At 43.8% G+C, this 20,971-nt stretch overlaps 1 protein-coding gene across 1 annotated transcript in view; it reads right to left on the bottom strand.

The window, feature by feature from the left end:
- Positions 1-5,320: 5,320 nt before the first annotated feature.
- The window catches only part of EP300 (E1A binding protein p300), a 65,112-nt gene continuing 49,461 nt past the window's right edge, over positions 5,321-20,971 (bottom strand). Inside the window, exons 20-31 of the mRNA XM_065944571.1 lie at positions 20,709-20,789; positions 18,858-18,914; positions 18,163-18,240; positions 16,153-16,220; positions 15,354-15,504; positions 15,090-15,236; positions 14,354-14,467; positions 13,479-13,644; positions 12,524-12,688; positions 11,310-11,471; positions 8,849-9,130; positions 5,321-8,594 (exon numbers count right to left, since the gene is read on the bottom strand). Coding sequence (XP_065800643.1) covers positions 6,420-8,594; positions 8,849-9,130; positions 11,310-11,471; positions 12,524-12,688; positions 13,479-13,644; positions 14,354-14,467; positions 15,090-15,236; positions 15,354-15,504; positions 16,153-16,220; positions 18,163-18,240; positions 18,858-18,914; positions 20,709-20,789 — 3,646 coding nt within the window. The 3' untranslated portion in view covers positions 5,321-6,419. The remainder of the gene's footprint in view (positions 8,595-8,848; positions 9,131-11,309; positions 11,472-12,523; positions 12,689-13,478; positions 13,645-14,353; positions 14,468-15,089; positions 15,237-15,353; positions 15,505-16,152; positions 16,221-18,162; positions 18,241-18,857; positions 18,915-20,708; positions 20,790-20,971) is intronic.

Here is a 20,971-nt window from a genome sequence, read left to right as displayed (position 1 = left end):
TACTTCTCATTCTCTTGCTGTTTCCACATCTGCAGTTACTTCCTCTCACTGAAGTCTTTTATTTTAATTAAAAAAAATTTTATTTATTTTTGGCTGTGCTAGGTCTTTGTTGCTGCATGGGCTTTTTCTCTACTTATGGTGAGCGGGGGCTACTCTCCAATTGTGGTGCTAGGGCTTCTCATTGCTGTGGCTTCTCTTGTTGTGGAGCACAGGCTCTAGGGAGCTCGGGCTTCAGTAACTGTGGCTCCTGGGATCTAGAGCACAGGTTTAATAGCTGTATTGCATGGGCTTAATTGCTCCATGGCTTGTGGGATCTTCCCAGATCAGGGATTGCACCGATGTCCCCTACATTGGCAGGTGGATTCTTTACCACTGAGTCACCAGGGAAGCCCTCCACTGAAGTCTTGAATGCCTCAGAGTCATCCACGAGGGTTGAAATCATCTTCCAAACTCCTGTTAATGTTGACATTTTGACCTCTTGCCTTGAATCTGTTGGCAGCTAGAGTGGGGAATCCTCTCCAGAAGGCTTTCGGCTGATTTTGCCTGGATCCATCAGAGGAATATCACTATCTGTGGAAGCTATAACCTTATGAAATGTGTTTCCTAAAAATAAGACTTGAAAGTAGGAATTACTCCTTGATCCATGGGCTGCAGAAGGGATGTCAGCAGGCATGAGGACAACAGTAATCTCATTACATCTCCACCAGAGCTCTGGGGGACCAGGTGCATTGTCAAGGAGCAGCACTGTTTTGAAAGAGATCTTCTTCTCTGAGCAGTAGGTCAACAGTGGGCTTAAAATATTCAGTAAACAACATTTATACAGATGTACTATCATCCAGGTTTGTTTTTTTTTAAGTCTTTATTGAATTTATTACAATATTGCTTTTTTTTTTTTTTGGCTGCAAGGTATGTGGAATCTTAGCTCCCTGACCAGGGATTGAACTTGTGTCCCTTGCAATGGAAGGAAAATTCTTAACCACTGGACCACCAGGGAAGTCCCTATCATCCAGGTTTTGTTTTTCCATTTATAGAACCCAGGCAGAGTAGATTTAGCCTAATTATCAAGTGTCCTAGAATATGCAGGATGGTAAATGAACCCTGGCTTCAAATTCAAGTTGTCAGTTCTGTTATTTCTCAACAAGGGAGTCAGCCTGTCCTTTGAAGATGTGAAGCCAGGCATTGCACTGACTTCTCTTTAGTTATGAAAATCCTATGTAGTGTCTTCATTTGTTATTGTTGTTGTTGTTCAGTTGCTCAGTCGTGTCCGACTCTGCGACCCCATGGACTGCAGCACGCCAGGCTTCCCCGTCCTTCACCATCTCCTGGAGCTTGCTCAAACTCATGTCCATTGAATCAGTGATGCCATCCAACCATCTCATCCTCTGTCATTCCCTTCTCCAGCCTTCAGTCTTTTCCAGCATCAGGGTCTTTTCTAATGAGTCAGTTCTTCATGTCTTCATTTGCTGTTTTATCTGCATTGAAAATGTTTGGTGCAATCACTCCTGTTAATTATCTTAGCTAGGTCTTCTGGACAACTTGCTGCAGCTTCTTCATCAGCACTTGGTATTTCACCTTGTACTTCTGTGTCACGGAGGTGGTTTCTTTTCATTAAACCTCATGAACCAATCTCTGCTAGCCTCAGATTTTTCTTCGGCAACTTCCTCACCTCTCTCAGCTTTCCTGGAATTAAAGAGCCAGGGCCTTGCTCTGGATTAGGTTTTGGCTTAAGGGACTGTTGAGGCTGGTTTGATCTTCTTTCCAGATCACTAAAACTTTGTTTTCCACATCAACAGTAAGGCTGCTTTGCTGTCATCATTTATGTATTCGTTGGAGTAGCAATGTTACGTTCCCTCAAATATTTTTCCTTTGCACTCACAACTTAATCTGTTTGGTGCAAGAGGCCAGCTTTCAGCCCAATCTTAGCTTTTGACATATCTTGCTCACTAAGCTTCATCATTTCTGGCTTTTGCTTTAAAGGGAGAGATGTGTGACTCTTTCACCTGAACATTTAGAGGCCATCATAGGGTTATTAATTGGCCCAATTTCAGTATTGTTTTGTCTCAAGGAATGGGGAGGCCTGAGGAGAGGGAGAGAGATGGGGGATGGCCAGTTAGTGGAGCAGTCAAATCACACGTATTTATAGATTAAGTTCACCATCTTAGATGGGCATAGTTCGTAGTTTCCCAAGAAAATTATAATAGTAACATCAAAGATCACGGATCATAGATCACCATTTTGTTGTTTAGTCGCTAAGTCATGTGCAACTCTTTTCTCTCCCATGGACTACAGCACGCCAGGCTCCTCTGTCCATTCCATCTCCCGGAGTTTGCTCAAACTCGTGTCCACTGAGTCAGCAATGCCATCCAACCATCTCATCCTCTGCCACCCCTTCTCCTCCTGCCTTCAGTTTTTCCCAGCATCAGGGTCTTTTGCCATGAGTCGGCTCTTTGCATCAGGTGCCCAAAGTTTGGAGCTTCAGCTTCAGCATCAGTCCTTCTAATGGATATTCAGGATTGATTTCCTTTTGGATTGACTTGTTTGGTCTCCATGCTGTCCACAGGACTCTCAAGAGTCTTTTCCAGCACCACGATTCAAAAGCATCAATTCTTTGGTGCTCATCCTTCTTTATGGTCCAACTCTCACATTCATATATGACTGCTGGAAGAACCATAGTTTTGACTGTACGGGCCTTTGTTGGCAAAGAGATGTCTTTGCTTTTTTTTTTTTTTTTTTTGCTTTGCTTTTTAATACACTGTTTGTCTTAGCTTTCTTTCCAAGGAGCAAGCAGCTTTTAAATTTCATGGCTGCAGTCACCATGGCTGCAGTGATTTTGGAACCCAAGAAAATAAAATGTTACTGCTTCTGCTTTTTCCCCTTCTATTTGCCATAGCGGATATAATAATGAAAAAGTTTGAAATATTGGGAGAATTACCAAAATGTGACACAGAAATGAAATGAGCAAATATCATTGGAAAAATGACGTTGATAGACATGCTTGATGTAGGGATTACACAAATCTTGTTTGCAAAAAAAAAAGTATCTGCAAAGTACAATCGTGAAGCACGATAAAACCAGGTATGTCCATACCTTCTTGACAATATTTGGTCTTGATCCATGAACAAGGATGTCCTTTTATTTCTTTCAGTGATATTATGTAGTTTTCAGTGTACAAATTGTGTACTTCTTTTGTTAAATTTTTTCTTAGACACTTTATCCTTTTTGATGCTGGCCTGTGTGCTCCGCTTCTTGAACAGCGTGACCATGTCATGAACTTAACACTTCGGGAAACTGTCTAGAGATCACTGTTTGGAGAAGCAGCTTGGAACTTAACCTTTATTGTTCCTTAATTTTTTTCCTCCTTTCAGTTTTCAGTCTGTGTTTTGAATTTGTTTGGAACACAGCCCTGTGTCGTCAGTTGTTGTGCAGCCATCACAGGGGCTTCTCTGCAGTGAGAGAAAGGATGCCAGGGGGTCTGGAAAGGCTGGAATCCGGCGGGCCTTTGGCTCGCTCTGGCTGTGTGACCTTGCATACAGACCCAAGATGCATTCTTCTCACTTGTCAGCTTTTGGAGCTGGTTTTGAGGATTCAGTGAGCTAGTAAATGAAAAAGTACCTGAATAGTGCTGCACCCATCGGGCTCATTTCCTAGATTGAGGTCTGAGAAACAGCCCAATTGGAAACTTGGGGCTCCTTTTAGACCTTTTCATTCTGGTAATTTTCAAATACACAGAAACACTGGAATCACCTTCTTGTATTCTTGGCTGTATATTAATTCACATCTTTCCCCTCCCTAGCACTGCCTCTGGCCTGGGCGAGGACAGCTTGTGTCCTCCTCCCCATTTAATTATTTCTGTCTCCACTTCCTCCTTGCAACATTGCGACAAGAATGTTAACACTTCAATCCAGCTGTATTTGGCCAAAGAGACTAGGGTTATCTACCCTGGGAACTGACTGCTTGGAAATGGATGGAATTCTAAGTATCTTCCCTGTTGGGTGCTCAGATCTACCCTGGGTCTCTAGTTGTTGGGACCACACTGGGGACCTTTCTGTAACAGGCACTCACGTCTTCTCTCTGGTCTGTCATGTGGACCTGAAGCTGTTTTCTCCCCAGTAGGAACTGACTCTTCTCTTCAGGGGTGGAGACCCTCCTCACCTCTCTCCTCTGTGTCCCATCCATTTCTCCCACAAAGCTGTGGACAGTCCCCACAAAGGACAGTTTAAGTGCTGTCCTCCCCAGAAACTTTCTAATAGCCAGAAGCTTTTATCCCTACTTCCTCTGTTCCCTGCTTATACCACTTAAAGACTTTCCACTTTATCTTGTTTAAGCATTATTCTGTCTTTTATTCTAGATCACTAGCTGGCTAGCCTGAGGGCAAGGCTGCATCCCATCCCGTGTTGTCCGGCCTGGCACAGAACGTAGGTGCTGCGTGTATGTCTGCTGGACCACTGACCTGAGGCAGGTGGACACTGGGTAACATTTTCTGGGGTGGGCGCCGAGTGTGCTGGTCCACCTCACATGGACATACTGGTTATTTTTGCTGAGACCTAGTAAACTAGTGGAAAGGCCAAACAGGAGTTTGAATGAAGGTATTTGAAGAGGGTCTTCTTTCCTTAGCCCTTAGCAGATGATCCAGTCAGTGTAAATTAAAGCTGTGTTAGAGTAACTAGGAAGACCTGCCAAATGCTGCCAGAGCAGCTCACTCCAGGGTCCTTCTGACTTTTCAGACTTGTCCACAGCAGATGTAATAGTCCGTAGAGGAAGGGCCAGTTCCCTTCCTGTTCTTCAACACCCAGCTCAGTATTAGACTCTGTGCTGGCCTCTCTCGGCCTTCCCATTGTGGGTTTTATTTCCAGAGCGTCTTTTCCTACAGCCTCGTCCCCCCAGGACTTCTTGGCTGGCGGTCAGCAAAATAAAGTATCATGGAGAACAGGGCTGTACTGCTGCCCCAGCTTCCAGTGGAGCTACTTGTGACTTCGGCAGGTATGACCCCTCAGGTGGTAAGATGAGGGTGACTGAATGAAGACCAAGCAGTCATACATAGGGGACCACAGAGGGGCTGTATAAAGCTGATAAAGGCTAGTATCAATTCAAATTGGTAAAATTAACGTTTAGCTGGTACTTCTCTTTTTCCGTGACAAGTCTTTTCCCAAAATTTTGGATGGATTTATCAAAATCTATTTTAAAAAATCTATCTTTTGACAAAATCACTTCATGTAATAGTTAGGGAGGGGTGTTAAGCTAGTGCTTTTACGTTCCACCCAAAATCCTAGGCGTCAGGCATTTAAACCAATGCAACCGCAAGAAGTGAAACAAAATCAGGTGTCTGTCTCACACGGTTTATTTTAACAATAGGTAATAAGAAATCAAATTTAACAGTCTATACAGTGATCCAAAGTTCATATTTATAAGTAATCAATTTTAATTGCATGATTTACAAGTTGAGGGTTTTTGCTTTCTATTTTCAAGTTTTACAGAAAGTGTGTGTGTGGGGAGTGGGGGCAGGGTAAGGAGGAAGAAAGCAAGCACAGAAGAAACCCCAGGGACATTTTGCATGTTAAAATCATCCCACTGGAATCGTTTCTTACCCTCTTTTTAATTTTTTCCTTTGTTAGATGTAAAAATAACGAAAAAAATTCTTTCAAGAAACAGAACCACAATATATATAATACATCAATTTGGCAGCTGCCCCTGTATATTTTGAAAAAGTCATTTTTCTCTCTACATGTACAAATTACTTTAATACTTGAAGTTTTTACGATCAGACTTACGGAATAGAAAATTTTCTGGAGCACAAAAGTTGACTTGAGGGGAGCAAAGGGGTTTTTTTCTTTTTTTTTTTTTAAACATTTTTAAAAGAATGAACGTCTTTGCACCCAGAGAAAAAAAATTGGTATTTTAATATATATTTATATATATTTATATATATATAGAATGTAATTTTAAAGTAACATTAACCCCTTTTGTCCTCTGGTTTTAGAAATGTTCTTTTAACTCTTTCATAAAGTGAGGAAAATAGGGAAAAATGTCAACCATCTGCACCAGTAAATAATAACTATTAATATTACATATTTTCATTAATTTAAAAAAAATAATAAAACCTATTGGAGGTGCAAGGCAGGAGCGTGTGGTTGGCTTCACAGACCTCAGCCTCCTCCCAGTGCACACTTGAACCAAACACACAAGGGAAAAAAACAAGCTGGTAGTAACCAGCCATAACAAAAATATATTCTTTGTATTCTATCACCCCTCAGGTTCATCTCGCATGTTTGCTGGAAACCACAAACAGCTACTGCACAGTTCTTATGTGTTCCAAGGAAAATTGTCTCTTAGGCTAAGAAAGATTCAAAAAAATTGTTTGCAGTACAAAAAGTCTTAAGAGAAAATAATTTTTTTTGCTCCCAAAATACTACAAGGTGTCTCTAGTGTATGTCTAGTGTACTCTGTGAGAGGTTTGAATTCAAGTCTGAGTTGTCGGTGCCGAGTCCCAGGTCCGTGGCGCTCGCACCATGGAGGTTTGCCATGCCTGGATTGCTAGCAAGCTGAGAGAGCATCGAATTCTGGTCCGGGCTGGCAAAATGCCCTTGTTCCATGGGGTTGCCCTGGGCAGCGACCAGTCCAGGATGTGGAGAACTGGTCTGTGGGGAGACGTGGTGTGGAGAAGGCTGAGGCTGCATCCGTGGGGAAGGGCTGGAGTGGGGGGGCTGGGACTGCGGCCGCGGAGAAGGGACAGGCTGGGGAGATCGCACTTGATTGGAGAGAGACGGGATCTGCTGGCCTTGGAGGTGCGGGGACTGAGCCTGACTCGGGAGCATGTGTTGCTGGGGGCTCATGGGGTTGGGCTGGGCCGGGGATCCCATCTGTTGCTGAAGGAGCCGCTGCTGGTAGGCCTGCAGACTGGCTCCCGCCTCTGCTCCCAGAGCCTGTGGGAGCTGGCCCATCTGTCCCATGTTCCCTTGCGGTATCTGTTGCATGTGATGCTGCATTCGCGGTGGCGGCTGCTGCTGCGGGGCAGGGTAGCCCACACCCTGGGGGGGCTGGAACTGGTTGTGGTTGGCCAGCCCCGGGCCCATCCCTGGCCCTGCTCCCTGCTGCTGCTGCTGCATCATCTGCTGTCTCCTCAAGATGTCTCGGAATTGCGAGGGCATGGTACTGTGATTCATGTTCATCTGCTGAGCCTGCGGGCTCATCCCACCCATGGGCGGTGGGAGCTGCTGCTGCTGCGTGGGCTGCTGGGGCAGGCCGGCCCTCGGGACGCCTGCCTGCATGGGGTTCAAGTTCTGCATGGCGGGGCTGGAGTGGACCCCCTGCTGCGCCGGCATGGCTGGGGGCTGCAGGCCCGGCTGCCCAGGGAGGGGCTGCGGGTTGGAGCTGGCGTACTTGGCCGCCCGCTGCTTGATGAACGCGGCCAACAGCTGGGGGTTGGCATGAAGGATACTGAGCACCTGTTGCTGCTGCAGGGGGGAGCTGGGAGACCTGAGAGTCCGCAGGAGGTTCTGTAAGGCTTGTTGAGACACAGTGCCTGGCTTGAGAGGGCTCACACCTACCTGGCCCAGGCCCGGCTGGGGAGGTATGTTCAGGGGCTGCCCATGCTGTGACACTGACATCATGGCTGGCCGGGGCATCCCGGACTGCAGCTGCTGGGGCTGGGGCAGTCCTCCCTGGGCCCACGGGGATTGCTGCTGCATGCCAGTGGGCCCCATCCCTGGCTCCAAATGCCCACCAGGCCCTCTGGCCATGGGGGGCGGGTTCATACCCATGGGGGCCATGGGAGTCATCTGCGGCATCTGGTGCTGGATTGGCCGCTGAAAGATTTGCACGTGGGCCATCTGGCGTTGCGTCTCGGCTGCCCTCTGAATCTGCATGGCCATTTCCACTGCTGCAGGTGGGGGTCCCGGAAGCGGGGGCTGAGCAGTCTGAGGCGGGGTCGGGGGGGTCACCTGGCCTGCTGCCTTGCCCTGGGACACCGGGCCAGCAGCTTGAGTCCTGGGCAAGTAGGGCGGCATGTTGTTGGGAGGCGTGGGCTGGGGCTGAGAGGGGGGCGGGGGCTGGGGCGTCTGTGGGGTGGTGGGCTGCTGGCCTGTCGGCGTGGTCGGGGTGGCAGGGGTCGGGGAGGGCAGGCCCTGCTGCTGCCCCACCACGCCAGTCCGCTGCATGCTGGCCATCCTCCGGCGCAGCATCTGGGCCTGCTGCAGCCGGTGCTGCAGCTGCTGCTGCCGGAGCTTCTGCTTGATGTTGAGGCAGAAGGGCACGGGGCACTTGTTCTCCTGGCAGTGCTTGGCGTGGTAGCAGCACAGGGCGATGAGCTGTTTGCAGATGGGGCAACCGCCGTTGGTCTTGCGCTTGCAGCCCTTGGTGTGCTGCACCACCCGCTTCATCTTCTGGCAGGACGGCAGCGAGCAGTTGGCGTTGCGGCACTGGCAGGCGTGCACCAGTGACTGGATGCAGCGCTGGATGCTCAGGCGGCGGGAGTCTCCTGGGCTCTGCGTGGCGGCAGCCTGCTGGTTGTTGCTCTCATCGTCGAGCCCCAGCCCGAGCTTCTCCATCTTGTGGTCGTGGTTTTTAGTGTTGTAGCAGGTGATACACAAGTCATAATCCTGGGGAAAACACAGGTGCAGGTCAACACTCCAGGATTCAAGCCATTCAAAGGCATTTACATATCCTGCTTGGGCTAAAAAGCTCCATTTTAGAGAAAGCTGCTTTAGCCCAACCACTCAAATCTTAGACCAGGCCCCACTTGGCCTGTTCTGGTCCTCACACTGGCCCTGGAGCCTGCCCCCAGGCCAGCACCACCTCTGAACTGCCTCTCACGTACCTGGAAGCCCCTAGCCCTCCCTGCTAAGGGACCTACCTCACACACGGTGCAATGCCAGCGTGTCTCCACGTGGTGCTTGCACTCGTTGCAGGTGTAGACAAAGCGGTCCTGGCTCTGGGTGTGCAGCTCCACCAGCATGCACATGGTGGACCACTGGGCTCTTCGCAATGACGAGAACTCTAGGTGCTTGTCCCTTGCAAGGGTGAGAAAGGCATCCCGCCCATCCATCAGGTCACAGGGGATGAGGGGGTCAGGGTCAACGATGGGAGGCAGGGAGTTGGCAGCAGGGCCAGCAATGAGACGGATCACAAAGAAGACCTGCAAAACAGACAGTCTCCTCTGGACTCTGGAACTAGAGTACCGCACACAGCTGGGCCAGGCTGCGCACCTGGGGGGCTGGGATGCCTGGCTTCATTTTGTGACCACCCTGCAAGGTTACACGATACAGCCCTCGTTCTCTTGCTTCATGCATTTCTGTTCTCTTTTTTGAAACTGACTGCAATGGCCTAAAACATCTACATCTTATGTTTCCTACCTCATTCAGTAATTCTTCAAAAGAAGAATGGTCAGATACAGCGCCATACAGGAGACATTCTGCTTCAAAGAGGTCAACTTTTAAGATGCAATCCATGGTTTAACCTGACTCTAATCATAAGGAAACAAATCAGAAAAACCTAAATGGATAGACGTTCTACAAAGCAATTGGCCTGGAGTCTTCACAAAATGCCCACGTCATGAAAGAAAATAAGGCCAGGAACTGAGACACGGCAGCTCAACATGGAGCAGAGGCGCAGACGGGAGGTGGCGGCGGGGGTGAAGTGTCCTGAGTGTGAAGTCACAGCACACTTATGCAGAGCGTGTCCTCTGTCTTAGAAGGAGCTTACTGAAGTAAAATGTGGCAGAATGTTAACCGGTGAATCTAGGTGAAGGCACCAGGAGGGCATCTTCTGTAGAACTTTCCTCTAAGTTTGGAAGGAAAAAAAATTGGTAGGAGTGGGAAGAATAAAAAAGCAAAACCTCCTTTTTCCTTGCTACAGAAACAGAAAAATTTTTTGTTGAAGTTTAAAAACACACCACAACCACAGATTCCCATAACCACTGGTATAAAGGCTCCAAGAGGAAGCTGCTATTATTTCTGTAATAATAAAATGTAAAATGGAACCTTCAAGAGATCAAGAATTTGTAACTGGGGAAAAAAAAAAATAACTTGTAACTGCTGTACTGCTCACTATATATATTCTGTCAGTATTTTTGAGGCTGAAAATCTGCGCAAACTGGTAGTATTTGTTACATATCTGGGCAGCAATGTTGGCATAGAACAAAAGTCAGGACAAAGAACATAGTGACTTTCCTGGTGGCCCAGTGGTTAACACTCTGCACTTCTGCTGCCGGGGCATGGGTTTGGCCCCGGGGTGGGGGACAGGACACAGGACTAGGATTGCGCATGCCACAAAACAACAGAGGACAAGAGTAAAGATGTATGAAAGCCAGAGTTAAAAGCTCGAAGGAGGACTGTGCATTTGACCTTGCGACCTGGTGACTCCCTAGGAAATCTTCACTAGGGCCAACCTCCAATAACAGCCATTGTGACTGATTCTGCTGTATGTCACCCTAGAGCTAAAACAATAGCTAAATTTAATAAACTGATCACATTAGATTCTAACTAACAGGAGACTACTACCCACATATTCTTCAGATGATCTATCTACAACTGAAGTCACACCTATTACAACATACTCTAGGGGCCTTTCCCAATCGCTGTTATGACAGAGTTCCACACCTAAAATCAAGCCATCAGTTCCCTCTCCACATTAATAGCCTCTTCCTGATGTCTGAACATGGAGGTAAACAGATTTTAAACAAACCAATATGACCCTTCAAGATGCCTCATCTTACCAACAATAATGTCGAAGGGGAAAAAAATCTAACATACTCATATTCCCAAACAGTAAACAAACAATATAAATAATGAAATAATTCAAAGTTTTTAACTTTGCTGTGAAGGCATTCACAAGTGCATATATGAAAGTTTAACTTTTCTTCAATTCTCTCCATTTGTCAATTCCCTTTCAGTAAGGCAAAACATTCATTCGTTTTGTCAAAGTTCCATTAGAAACCTGAATGGCCAAATGGAGTTCTAAGGGGCTTTGGTGTAAAGTAAAACCACAAAGATACCCAAAAGATATCCAACAAGCCAATCTTCTGAACAATGGACAGAAACACAAACATAAAATGGTTACAAACAATAGGGTCAGACAAACTATGCTTACACTTTCCCCAACACCATCTAGCTTTGTAACAGCTACAAATCTAAGTAAGACACCTTACCATTTCCTGTTCTCACCACCCTCATTTGCTTTCTTCTCCCTCAAATGATTTTCTTCTTTCTGAGTTTCAAATGATCTGGTGTTCACATCATAAATACCAACCATGGTGGGGAGTTCTGAAGGACCCTGGCCTTGGTTTTTCCACTCTGGGAGCTGTTCTCTTATCTTACCTCTTTGTGCTTCTCCATGGTGGCATACAATTTCTGTGAGAGGTCGTTGGATACGTTAGGCATGCCTGGCTTCTTCTTATTGCCCCGACTCAGACTGCTCTTGTTTTTGCTAGTTTTCTTGTTGTTCTTCTTTTTAGCATTTTTGCTGTCTCCCTTTGTCACCTGCAGGTTAGCATAAGAGAACAAGAAAATGTTAATAACTCTTTTGTCAAGAGACTGTCTAGAAGTTTAGAACAGTTATTTGTTAATAACTGTTAAGAACAAGTTTCTAATGGAGCAATAGATCGTAACCTAACAGCTGCGCTCTCTTCATTGCTCCTCTTTCTAAAGCTGTTGTTTACAGTAAACTAAGGTTTACTCATGTTTTTGCATTAATTTTCTCCCAGTGAAAAATCGCTGCTGCTATCTCTTTATTAGACACCGACAGCCTTAGCTCTTTGGCCAGCGAAAGCTGCGGACCAGGAGCCACCTTAGGTGGAGCCAGGCCATACCAAATCTGAGGATGGGAGAGGAGTGAGCCGCAGGTGGTGAAGTGTGCATGGGAGTAGGGAGGCAAAGGCCCTGGCTCCATTTCCTTTGACTCACTTTCTAAAATTTTATGGACCTACTATTAAAAAAAGAACCTTTAAAAACATTGAATCGAGGAGTCTAAATTGCAGGCTGTAAAGAATTCTTAGACTAAGGGTGACTTCAGTAGTTCAGACTCAGCAAGGGCAATCGAGATATACTACAGGGAAATAAATGACAAGGAAAAACTCCTCAGATGACCTGCTATTAGGCAGCTTCTGTTGGGGGGACTGGTAAACTCTGGCCCAGATCTGTTTTTTGTATGGCTAAGAATAATGGTTTTTACATTTAAATGGTTGTTTAAAGAAGAAGAAAAACAAGAATGTGCTGGAGACAATATATGGCCTGTAAGGCCTGAAACATTCATAATTCAGACTTTTGCACAGTTTATCAACCTTGTGTTCTAGACAGGTAATGTTCTGTTCTCCAGGGTTTCCATTACTAGAAATCCAAGATTCCACTTAAAAATGAGGTCTGGTGCTAAAAGGGCTTAAAATCTCTAAACTAGAACCATAGTTAACTTATCTACACCAATATTCCCCGCCTGCCCAGTTTAGAGAGCTGAGAGCTCCAGGGCCCACTGGAAGCCTCAGTCCACGTCTGGGTCACACGAGCAGAGGCGGGACAGGCAAACGCGGAGCCCTCACATCTGTGCTCTCGTTGCTGGTGTTCTCCTCCCGCTTCCGCTCCTCCTCCTCCTGCTCTAGCTCCTTAATGCTCTCTTCCAGGACGTTGGGCCAGAAATCACCCTCAAAGTAAGGCAATTCCTTCGCGCTTGTCAATCGATCTTCAGTAGCTTGTTTTAAAATATCCTGTGAAAATATCCAAGAACAAATAGCAATGTCAATTTTTTTGGGAAAAAACAAAAGCGTTTATTATACAGCAGCAGAGTCACAGCTAAAGGACGCAAGAAACATGAAAAACCAGATGTGTCTTCTGGAAGACGGCAGGGATTTTATGCCCAAGGCTGGGGCCTGGGGAGACAGTGTCGCCAACAGGGAAAGGTCTGGTCTGAAGTCAGCATTTTTGACTTCCTCGTTCCTCTACCCGTGAGGACAGGCAGATTATCTGTCTTTATGTAACCAAGTGACAAATGCCTCTGTTGGGAACAAAGGCAGAGGCAGCAGCATTCACACCCGTGCCTCCAGCACTCCTGAGACAGAATGCAGTGTGATGGGAGGTACACTGGCCTTGCAAAAATCCTAGAAATATTGGCCATTTCTACTGAGAGACATGTTCAGAAAAATCCCAGGTACAGATGCTAGAAACCATATAGCTAAGAATGATTTTCTGGGCTGCTTATTAGGACAATACCAGTTCATGTTTCCCTCCCCATGAGTAAAAACAGGTAAGAAATTTAACAGCTCAAGTTTCTTATTATGAGATACCCTACAGTCACAAATCATTATCAAATATTTTGCTGAGTCTACTTAATCTTAATAGTAATTCAGGGGAAAAAACCCTGCTATCAAATTAGCTTAATTTTACTAATTACATGGAAGAGTGAGAAGAAACACAAGATTTTTGTTAAGGCAGTAAAACAAGCGGAATACAGAGCAGCAGGACTAGTCAAGCCACGGTGCTGTCACCCCCCGTCCTGACCTTGTAATCATGGACGATTCGCTCGGACACAGCTTTGTCGAGCATCTTCTTGTACCACTCCTGCAGTCGCTTGGGCTTGGGTATTTTCTGGTCAGGGGGGTGGCAATGGAAGATGTAGTCGTCTCCTTCACTTGGCGGACATGCCCAAATATGCCCTGTTGTGTATCTAACAACACAGACAGAAGGAACACTGAAGAGAAAGATCATCCATTCTAGAAATACTCCTCCACTTTAAACCCAAAGAGGAATCAGTACAGAAACCAACGATTCCTCAAGGTAACACCAAGCATGTGATCTATGCCAAAACTAGGCATAACCCTGGATCAAAAAAATCTCCAACTTGCATTTAAAGACAAAACAAAAGCTACATTGCAAAGGAAAGTCAATCCATGTCAACAAGAGAGTTAAATGAAATGCAAACTATCAAGAGGAGTAATCTGCAAAGTGAGGTGCTAAATGTTCTCAAGCACATATATACCTTGAAGGTAAGGAACCAGTATGAAGGAGTTTTGTATCTCCAGAACTTAGTGTGATTTTGGTTTTGATACTCAGAGGTGTGAAAGGACCAAGTGCGGTTTAAAGTTCTGGCTCTTCAAATCAAACTGTATCAAATGGCTTAACTGAATAAAGTAATTTGGGATGGGTGCAACCAGCGTCACAATATTCATTTCTTTCCCATGGCAAAGCCAAAAATTTCAAAGGGTCTCCAAATTATAGTTCTGCCAGATGAAAGCAAAAGTGGAGGAGAAAAAAACCAAAAGTCACGTATTTGCACATACTATATCTCACCAAAATACCACAGTGGTGATCAGTTTAAAACTAATCAGCTTGAACAAGTTGTTGTCTTTAAAACCAGCATTTGTTTTTATGCTTACCCTAATTTCTTGACATATTCCAAATATCCAATTAGGATTTCATGATAGACTGCAGTCCTCAAGCATTTAGGACGGAAGAAGTGAACACTATCGAGGTATGATATGTATACTCTCCTGCATCAAACGGGAAGAAAGAAGCCAGGTCAAGTTGCATAATGAGTTTCTAATGATGTGGCTAAAGACATCTCTCTTTTCTGTGCCCTTTGCTTACCCTGTCATTTTTAATACTTATCACACAACATTACAGTTATTTAGATAAATGACTAGATCATGAGCCCATGAGGGGAGTTTTGTGGGTCTGTGGCTCTATTACCATTTCAGCACCTACGGGGGCCTCAGACACAGCATAATCAGTCACTATTGAGCGATCCAAATACATTCTGGCAGCACTCTTATTCTGGCTTTTATACTACGTGGAAAATTCTACACCATATTCTACTTCACTTGTGTGACATTCTTTCACATCTATCTCAAGAATGTACTTGACACAACCTCGATTTAAGTGCATTTTCTGAAAAGTCATATTTTAGGCTGCCATTCATATGCCTTTCCCCATTATTATGAACAAGAAAGAGCAGTATTTTCTATTTTTTTTGGGTTTCACTTCCATACTACACACTTGAGAACTTGCATTTCCAAAAGAAGATCAAACATTTTCTTATTCACTATGCTTCTTCACCTTACTGTAATTTCAAACTTCCATACAAATTAGAAAGCAGCCACAGTAAAGTCCTACCTCTGGTTGGGTGGAGGGCAGTCAGAGCCATACTCTTGAACGTGCATGCCAAAGAAGCACAAGTCAACACCATCAATCTCTTCGAAGGCAAAGAGGGCTTTGGTTCGATATGGAAAGGATTCTGCCATCTCTCCACTATCTACAAATCTATACAATTCACAGTGGAGGGAAAAAGTACATTTGATTCAGATTAGAATCATCAACAGTAACTATGTGTGAACTATTGTGGATCCACAGAGAAGAAAGGGGGAAATTATTAGATACCTTGCTTTCATGCCTGGTTTGACTTCCACAGTTTTGTCAGAAGCATGAACTACTCGAACAGTGACCTCTCCTGACTCAGGGTGATTTTGTCGCCTCAGAAACTCATTCACACGATTCTCCAGAAATGTTCCAAGCCTGGTAGATGGCAGTCCTAGGAATTTACAAGTTACAAGCTCAGGAGTAACCAAGGTGCACATTTATTACTATCAGTCAAATTTCAATACCATATCTCATTTCTGCTTTTTCAATACTAGAAAGATTATCACTGACTCAATGGACATGAATCTGAGCAAACTCAGGGAGATAGTGGAGTACCCGGGAGCCCGGCATGCTGCAGTTCAAGGGGTCGCAAACAGATGAACACAACTTAGCGACTAAACAACAACACAGAAGAGCAGAACACTGCAGAGGCATCAACCTACAAACTAAAACTACTGCCACCCCACCCGACGGAGAAGATCCACAGGGCTAAACACAGCCCCACACACAACTGAGGGAATCACTTGTGGGAGGCAATTCTGGCCTCTATCAGAAAATGTCTTGGAACAAGAAAAATACACCTGCTCCTTTTAACACATTATTAGGTGTAATTAATTTCACACCAAAAAGGATATTACAGTTCAATATTACAGATATTTACCTCATGGAAAAATTAATTGGTGTTTAGTTTGGTTAAATATTTTAAAATAATGTTCATTATTTTAATGAATAACTTTTATTCATTTTATATAATTCATTATGGATGTTAATTTTAAACAGTGAAGTTTTCCCAAAATTTACCTGTAAGAATGGAACTTACTTTTAGCAGAAAATTTATTTTCTTTTCTAGTTCGTGCAGTCTTCTTTAAACAACCATCACAGACATATCTAAAATGTAAACCAAGGCTTTGTTTAAACAACTTAGAGAAGCATTTAAAGTAACGCACTATACAGAACCTATCTTAAGTATGTGTAAAATTGAAAATAAACAACAACAACAAAAACAACCTGGGAGAAATATAACCAATGTACAAAGAGTTTTCAGAAAACATTAAGAAAAGATAAATAAGTAAAAGACACGAAGAGCGTACAAATTAGCTTACATGTGCAAAGATGGTGAAGAATCACAGGTTAAAGCCAAAATTTTATTTTTTGGCCAATCACATTGGCAAAAGTCTATATGCTACTGGTGAATATAAAGGGACATTTTGAAAGCAGCATTATTAGATTTTATATGTACATTCTCTTTGTTCCAGCAATTACATAAGGATGTGTGCATAAGTAGAATTTCTGAGAAAAACTGGACACCACATAAGTTTACTCATCAACCAGCTGGCTGACCTTCAGCTGCAAGGATCACTGCAAGTCTCGTGATCCTCACCTACTCTGTGATGAAAGAGAGAAACCTATCTAAAGACAAGCTTATCTACCACAATTTTCCTCAGTGTTTTTTTTTTTTTTTTCCTGGAAATTTTGTTATTTAGCCTCCTTTCCCCCCATGACCTCTGAATTAGCATCAACACTCAGTCTAGGAAGAAAGCAGAAGAGAGAGTCGAGCTCCCATCTTGATGAGAGTCACTTAATGCACAGACATCCCCTCCCCAACCCTTCCCTTGAACAGAGCTGGGAGCAGCCTCATTCCTGGAGAGCAAGAGGCAGCCGTGGCAGTAAACATTTAAGTGTCACAATGGACAAAATTCCACTTATTTCCATGAAAGGCACTGATGATATGCAGCCTGGGTAGACATGTGGAGAATAACTCAAGAAACAAAACACAAGGCCCAAGAATATCTAGTTCACTGAAGTCTGTATCTCATCATTTTCATGCATCTCTGCCTTTCAGGGGGGAACACCCATGTTACCTGTTATCCAACTGCCCAAAAGACTTTAAATAATTCAAACTCTAACCAGGCCACCATTCAGTATACAATCTCACTGCAATGTTCTCTCAGAAGCAGAAACAAAGTCGTCGTTTTGGCGTCCTCCATTATCCATATCATCTAGTCTACTGCAATATTAGCAACATTCAAAGTCTGTGAAGTTTAGCTGACACAACTAACATTTTAAGGGTTTTCCTATAGCTCAGTCAGTAGAGTCGGCCTGCAGTGTGGGAGAGCTGTTCTATCCCTGGGTTGGGAAGATACCCTGGAGAAGGAAATGGCAACCCACTCCAGTATCCTTGCCTGGAAAATCCCATGGACATGGAAGCCTAGTGGGCTACAGTCCACGGGGTCACAAAGAGTTGGACGTGACTGACTGACTAACACTTAGTTGTGTCTAACATTTCCTTGCTAGTTTCTAGGTGCTACAGATTTCCTGTTACCTCTATTGATAAATCCTCTATATTTATTTTTTATGCACAATGACCACCAAAGAATTTAGAAAAAGTGAACCAGCAGAGAGAAGTGTTTATACATGGACTGAAGTGAAGTCGCTCAGTCGTCTCCGACTCTTTGCGACCCCATGGACTGTAGCCTACCAGGATCCTCAGTCCATGGGGTTTTCCACGCAAGAATATTGGAGTGGGTTGCCATTTCCTTCTCCAGGGGATCTTCCCAACCCAGGGATCGAACCCGGGTCTCCCACATTGTAGGCAGACACTTTACTGTCTGAGCTACCAGGGAATCAAACTAACACAATGCAATAAGAGAACACCTGTTCTGGATTCCAGGTTCGTTACTGTTTCAAAACTGAATTTTAATGACCTTTTCCCAATACAGAGAATAATTCTAAGAGGCAATAATCTTGACGTTAAAAGACAATCATTGCAAAGATGACAAAAACCTGCTAACGTTTGCAACAAAGTCTGGGGAAAATACTGATGCCTCACCCCGATGGCCAGATGATCTCATGATGAAGGACACAGATCTGATGCATCTTTCTCCCACACTCTGTACACTCAACAAACCTGCAAAGGCAAAACGTCGAATTAAGTCCAAAACTTTAACCAAATCAAAGCTGCTACTATTTCTCATTTTCTGACAATTCAAAAGATGGCCAAAATCATGTCCAAAGAATTGAACTAATAGTGTTTAAAAGCTCTTTAGTGTAACAGTTAGAGCAAATCTCAAACACAGTTAAATTCAGTCATTAAACCAGAACTATGACTATGGAGTAAGAAGTGAAAGAAAAGATGACTGCTGCTTAAACCTCCGAGTCTGACATCATCCTGTCCATTCCAGGAATGCCTAGTACCAGTATATCTCTGTACCTCTGAAAGGTGTCACAATAAAGAAGGGAATTATGAAATGGTTGGAAAATACAGAGGACAAAGCTGGAATAATGGCACCGAGCAGAGGTAGCTTGGCGCTTCACCTGAACCTATAAAGCACCAAAATATTAGGAAGATGTAGTGAAATGTAAATGTAAATCATAACTTCAATTTTTAACATTCCTACCTTTTTTGCTAGATGTAGGTTACAGATTTAGCCCAAGAATAATAGCATCATCACACTGGCTGCACAAACCAAGAGAATAAAAGGAAGAAGGGAAATGAAAGTGTACTACTCAAGGGGAACTACTTACAGTTCAGGATCCAGAGTGTCATTTTTTCTCTTTGAAAATTGTTCTTTATTTATTGTACTAAGAAAAGAAGAGGACACAATAAGAAAAAGCAACACAGGAAGATTTGCAAGTTGACTATTGTTCTAATTACCAAATGACAAAAACCCCACCCGGTAAGGAGATTATTTAAATCTAAGACTACATCAAGGATATAGCTGGTACATTCTTAGCTCCCACAAAACGCATGTTTACATGCCTATGTTTTTGGAAATGACTTTATAGTAAATCTGTTCCCACTGACAGAAGCCAGTAAGACCTAAAAGCATGAATTTGTACTTTTTTCTTTTCCTTTTTAAATCTTGCCTACTACTCTTAGTGTTAGGTATTTATACCTTTGAATAGTTTAATGTTTCTAGACAGCTCAGTCTAGCAGTATGAAAGACAGTGTGTATAGGGGTAGATAAACCACTATTTAAAAAAAATTTTTTTTAGGACAGTCCAGTCAAGCAACTTTTTATATTAATTTTAAAAAAGGGTTCATTAAAAAATTTTCACATGGCCTCCTATCCTGAAATCTAGCCTACCACACTGCTCACAGTCTCACAAGCACAGGAGGCCACCTACAACAAACTTAAAAAAATTTAAGTGTTTTTAAGTTAGGGGCCTAACTTTGACTACTGTGATTCTTCCTCATAAAAATGAAGCGATTTCCCCACTGAAACTCTTTTCTCCTAGTTACAGACTCCAGATTCATCGCTACGTGCCCTAAGGTATTGCTACCCAAAGTGTGTTCAGAAGACTATCAGCCTCGAAGGACCTGGGAACTTGTCAGTAACACACGCTCTTGGGCTCACTGCCAACTGCAGAACTGGAAGAGGGGTTCCTAACACACTTCAAAGTCAGAGACCTGCTGTCCTAAGGTACAGAACTTGTGGTAAGGGTGCCTCCCTTTTTTGCATCAGGGAAACCTACCTAGACCTGACTTTCCTAGTTAGCCAAGGTTAGAAAATCTCAAGGCTCAAGGGGACCCAAACCAGTACCAGACCCCACCATTCTATATGTCAATAGTGACTGAAGGAAAAGTACAACCTCAAAATCCAATTTGAAGACACCAAGTTTTTCTCAGAAGCCCCGTTTTTACTAGTAACATAACAATTCTGAATTGCTATGGGAAATGTTCTGAATTGGTTGATTATAGGTTAAACTGGAAGAGAAGAATATTTAAAGGATACCAAATAGTTCTTTCTTCCTAAAAGAGTGAAAAATTTGACGGCCTGAATCTTAGAGATTAGAGGCAGTTCAGGCAATGTTTAAAAAATGTTCTTGGCATTTACCAAACCACAACAGCTTGTGGATCGCAAAAGTCCAACCAAGTCTCTTTATAACAAGTCATTCTCACAACCCCCTAAACCCCTAATGATATTATGATACTCACGATTCTAAGAATTTTGGTATTGTAACCTTTATGAAAAGGCTATATAGTGGTTATTTGTTCAATTCTCCTCAAACTCAAAACAATTAATGATGAAATTACTTTGCACTTCACACTTTCACTTTTTAGGAGAAGCTATTTCCTTGTAGAAGGAATCTATTACCATCCAGTACTGTTGTACCCCACCTAATCAGTACTGAGAGAACTTCTGCTATGATCAAAATGTTCTCCATCTATGCTGATCAATATGGCAGCCATGAGCCACAAATGTCTATGGAGCACCAATTAGAAATTTTAAATCTTATTTAACTTGCATCTAAAATAGCTACCTGTGGCTATACCATCCTGGACAACAAAATCCAAGATCACTTAGAAGCCTGAGCACAATGATCTGACAACAAACTGAAAAGACAGTACTTTCTAAAATAATAGCTACTTACGTTTGAGGTTGGGAAGGGTCATCCCCCAAAGAAACGCTCTCCCCTTGGATTTCATTGAAACACTTCTCACAGAAATGATACCTGTCGGCAAGAAGGCCATACTGGGGTGAACTGTTCCGTTCACACAACACAGCCCAAGCCAAGCAACGAAGCCACCAATCACAGCAGGCCAAGGAGGGGGACGGGAGCAGAGAGCAGGTCATCAACGGCGACAAGGACATTCAATGATGCAGATTTATGGGCACCACAGTTTGGGTTTTGGT

This window comes from Muntiacus reevesi, chromosome 1, assembly GCF_963930625.1.
Source record: "Muntiacus reevesi chromosome 1, mMunRee1.1, whole genome shotgun sequence".
NCBI lineage: Eukaryota > Metazoa > Chordata > Mammalia > Artiodactyla > Cervidae > Muntiacus > Muntiacus reevesi.
Note: the sequence above shows the minus strand (reverse complement) of the source record. Positions and strands in the feature narration are given on the sequence as shown.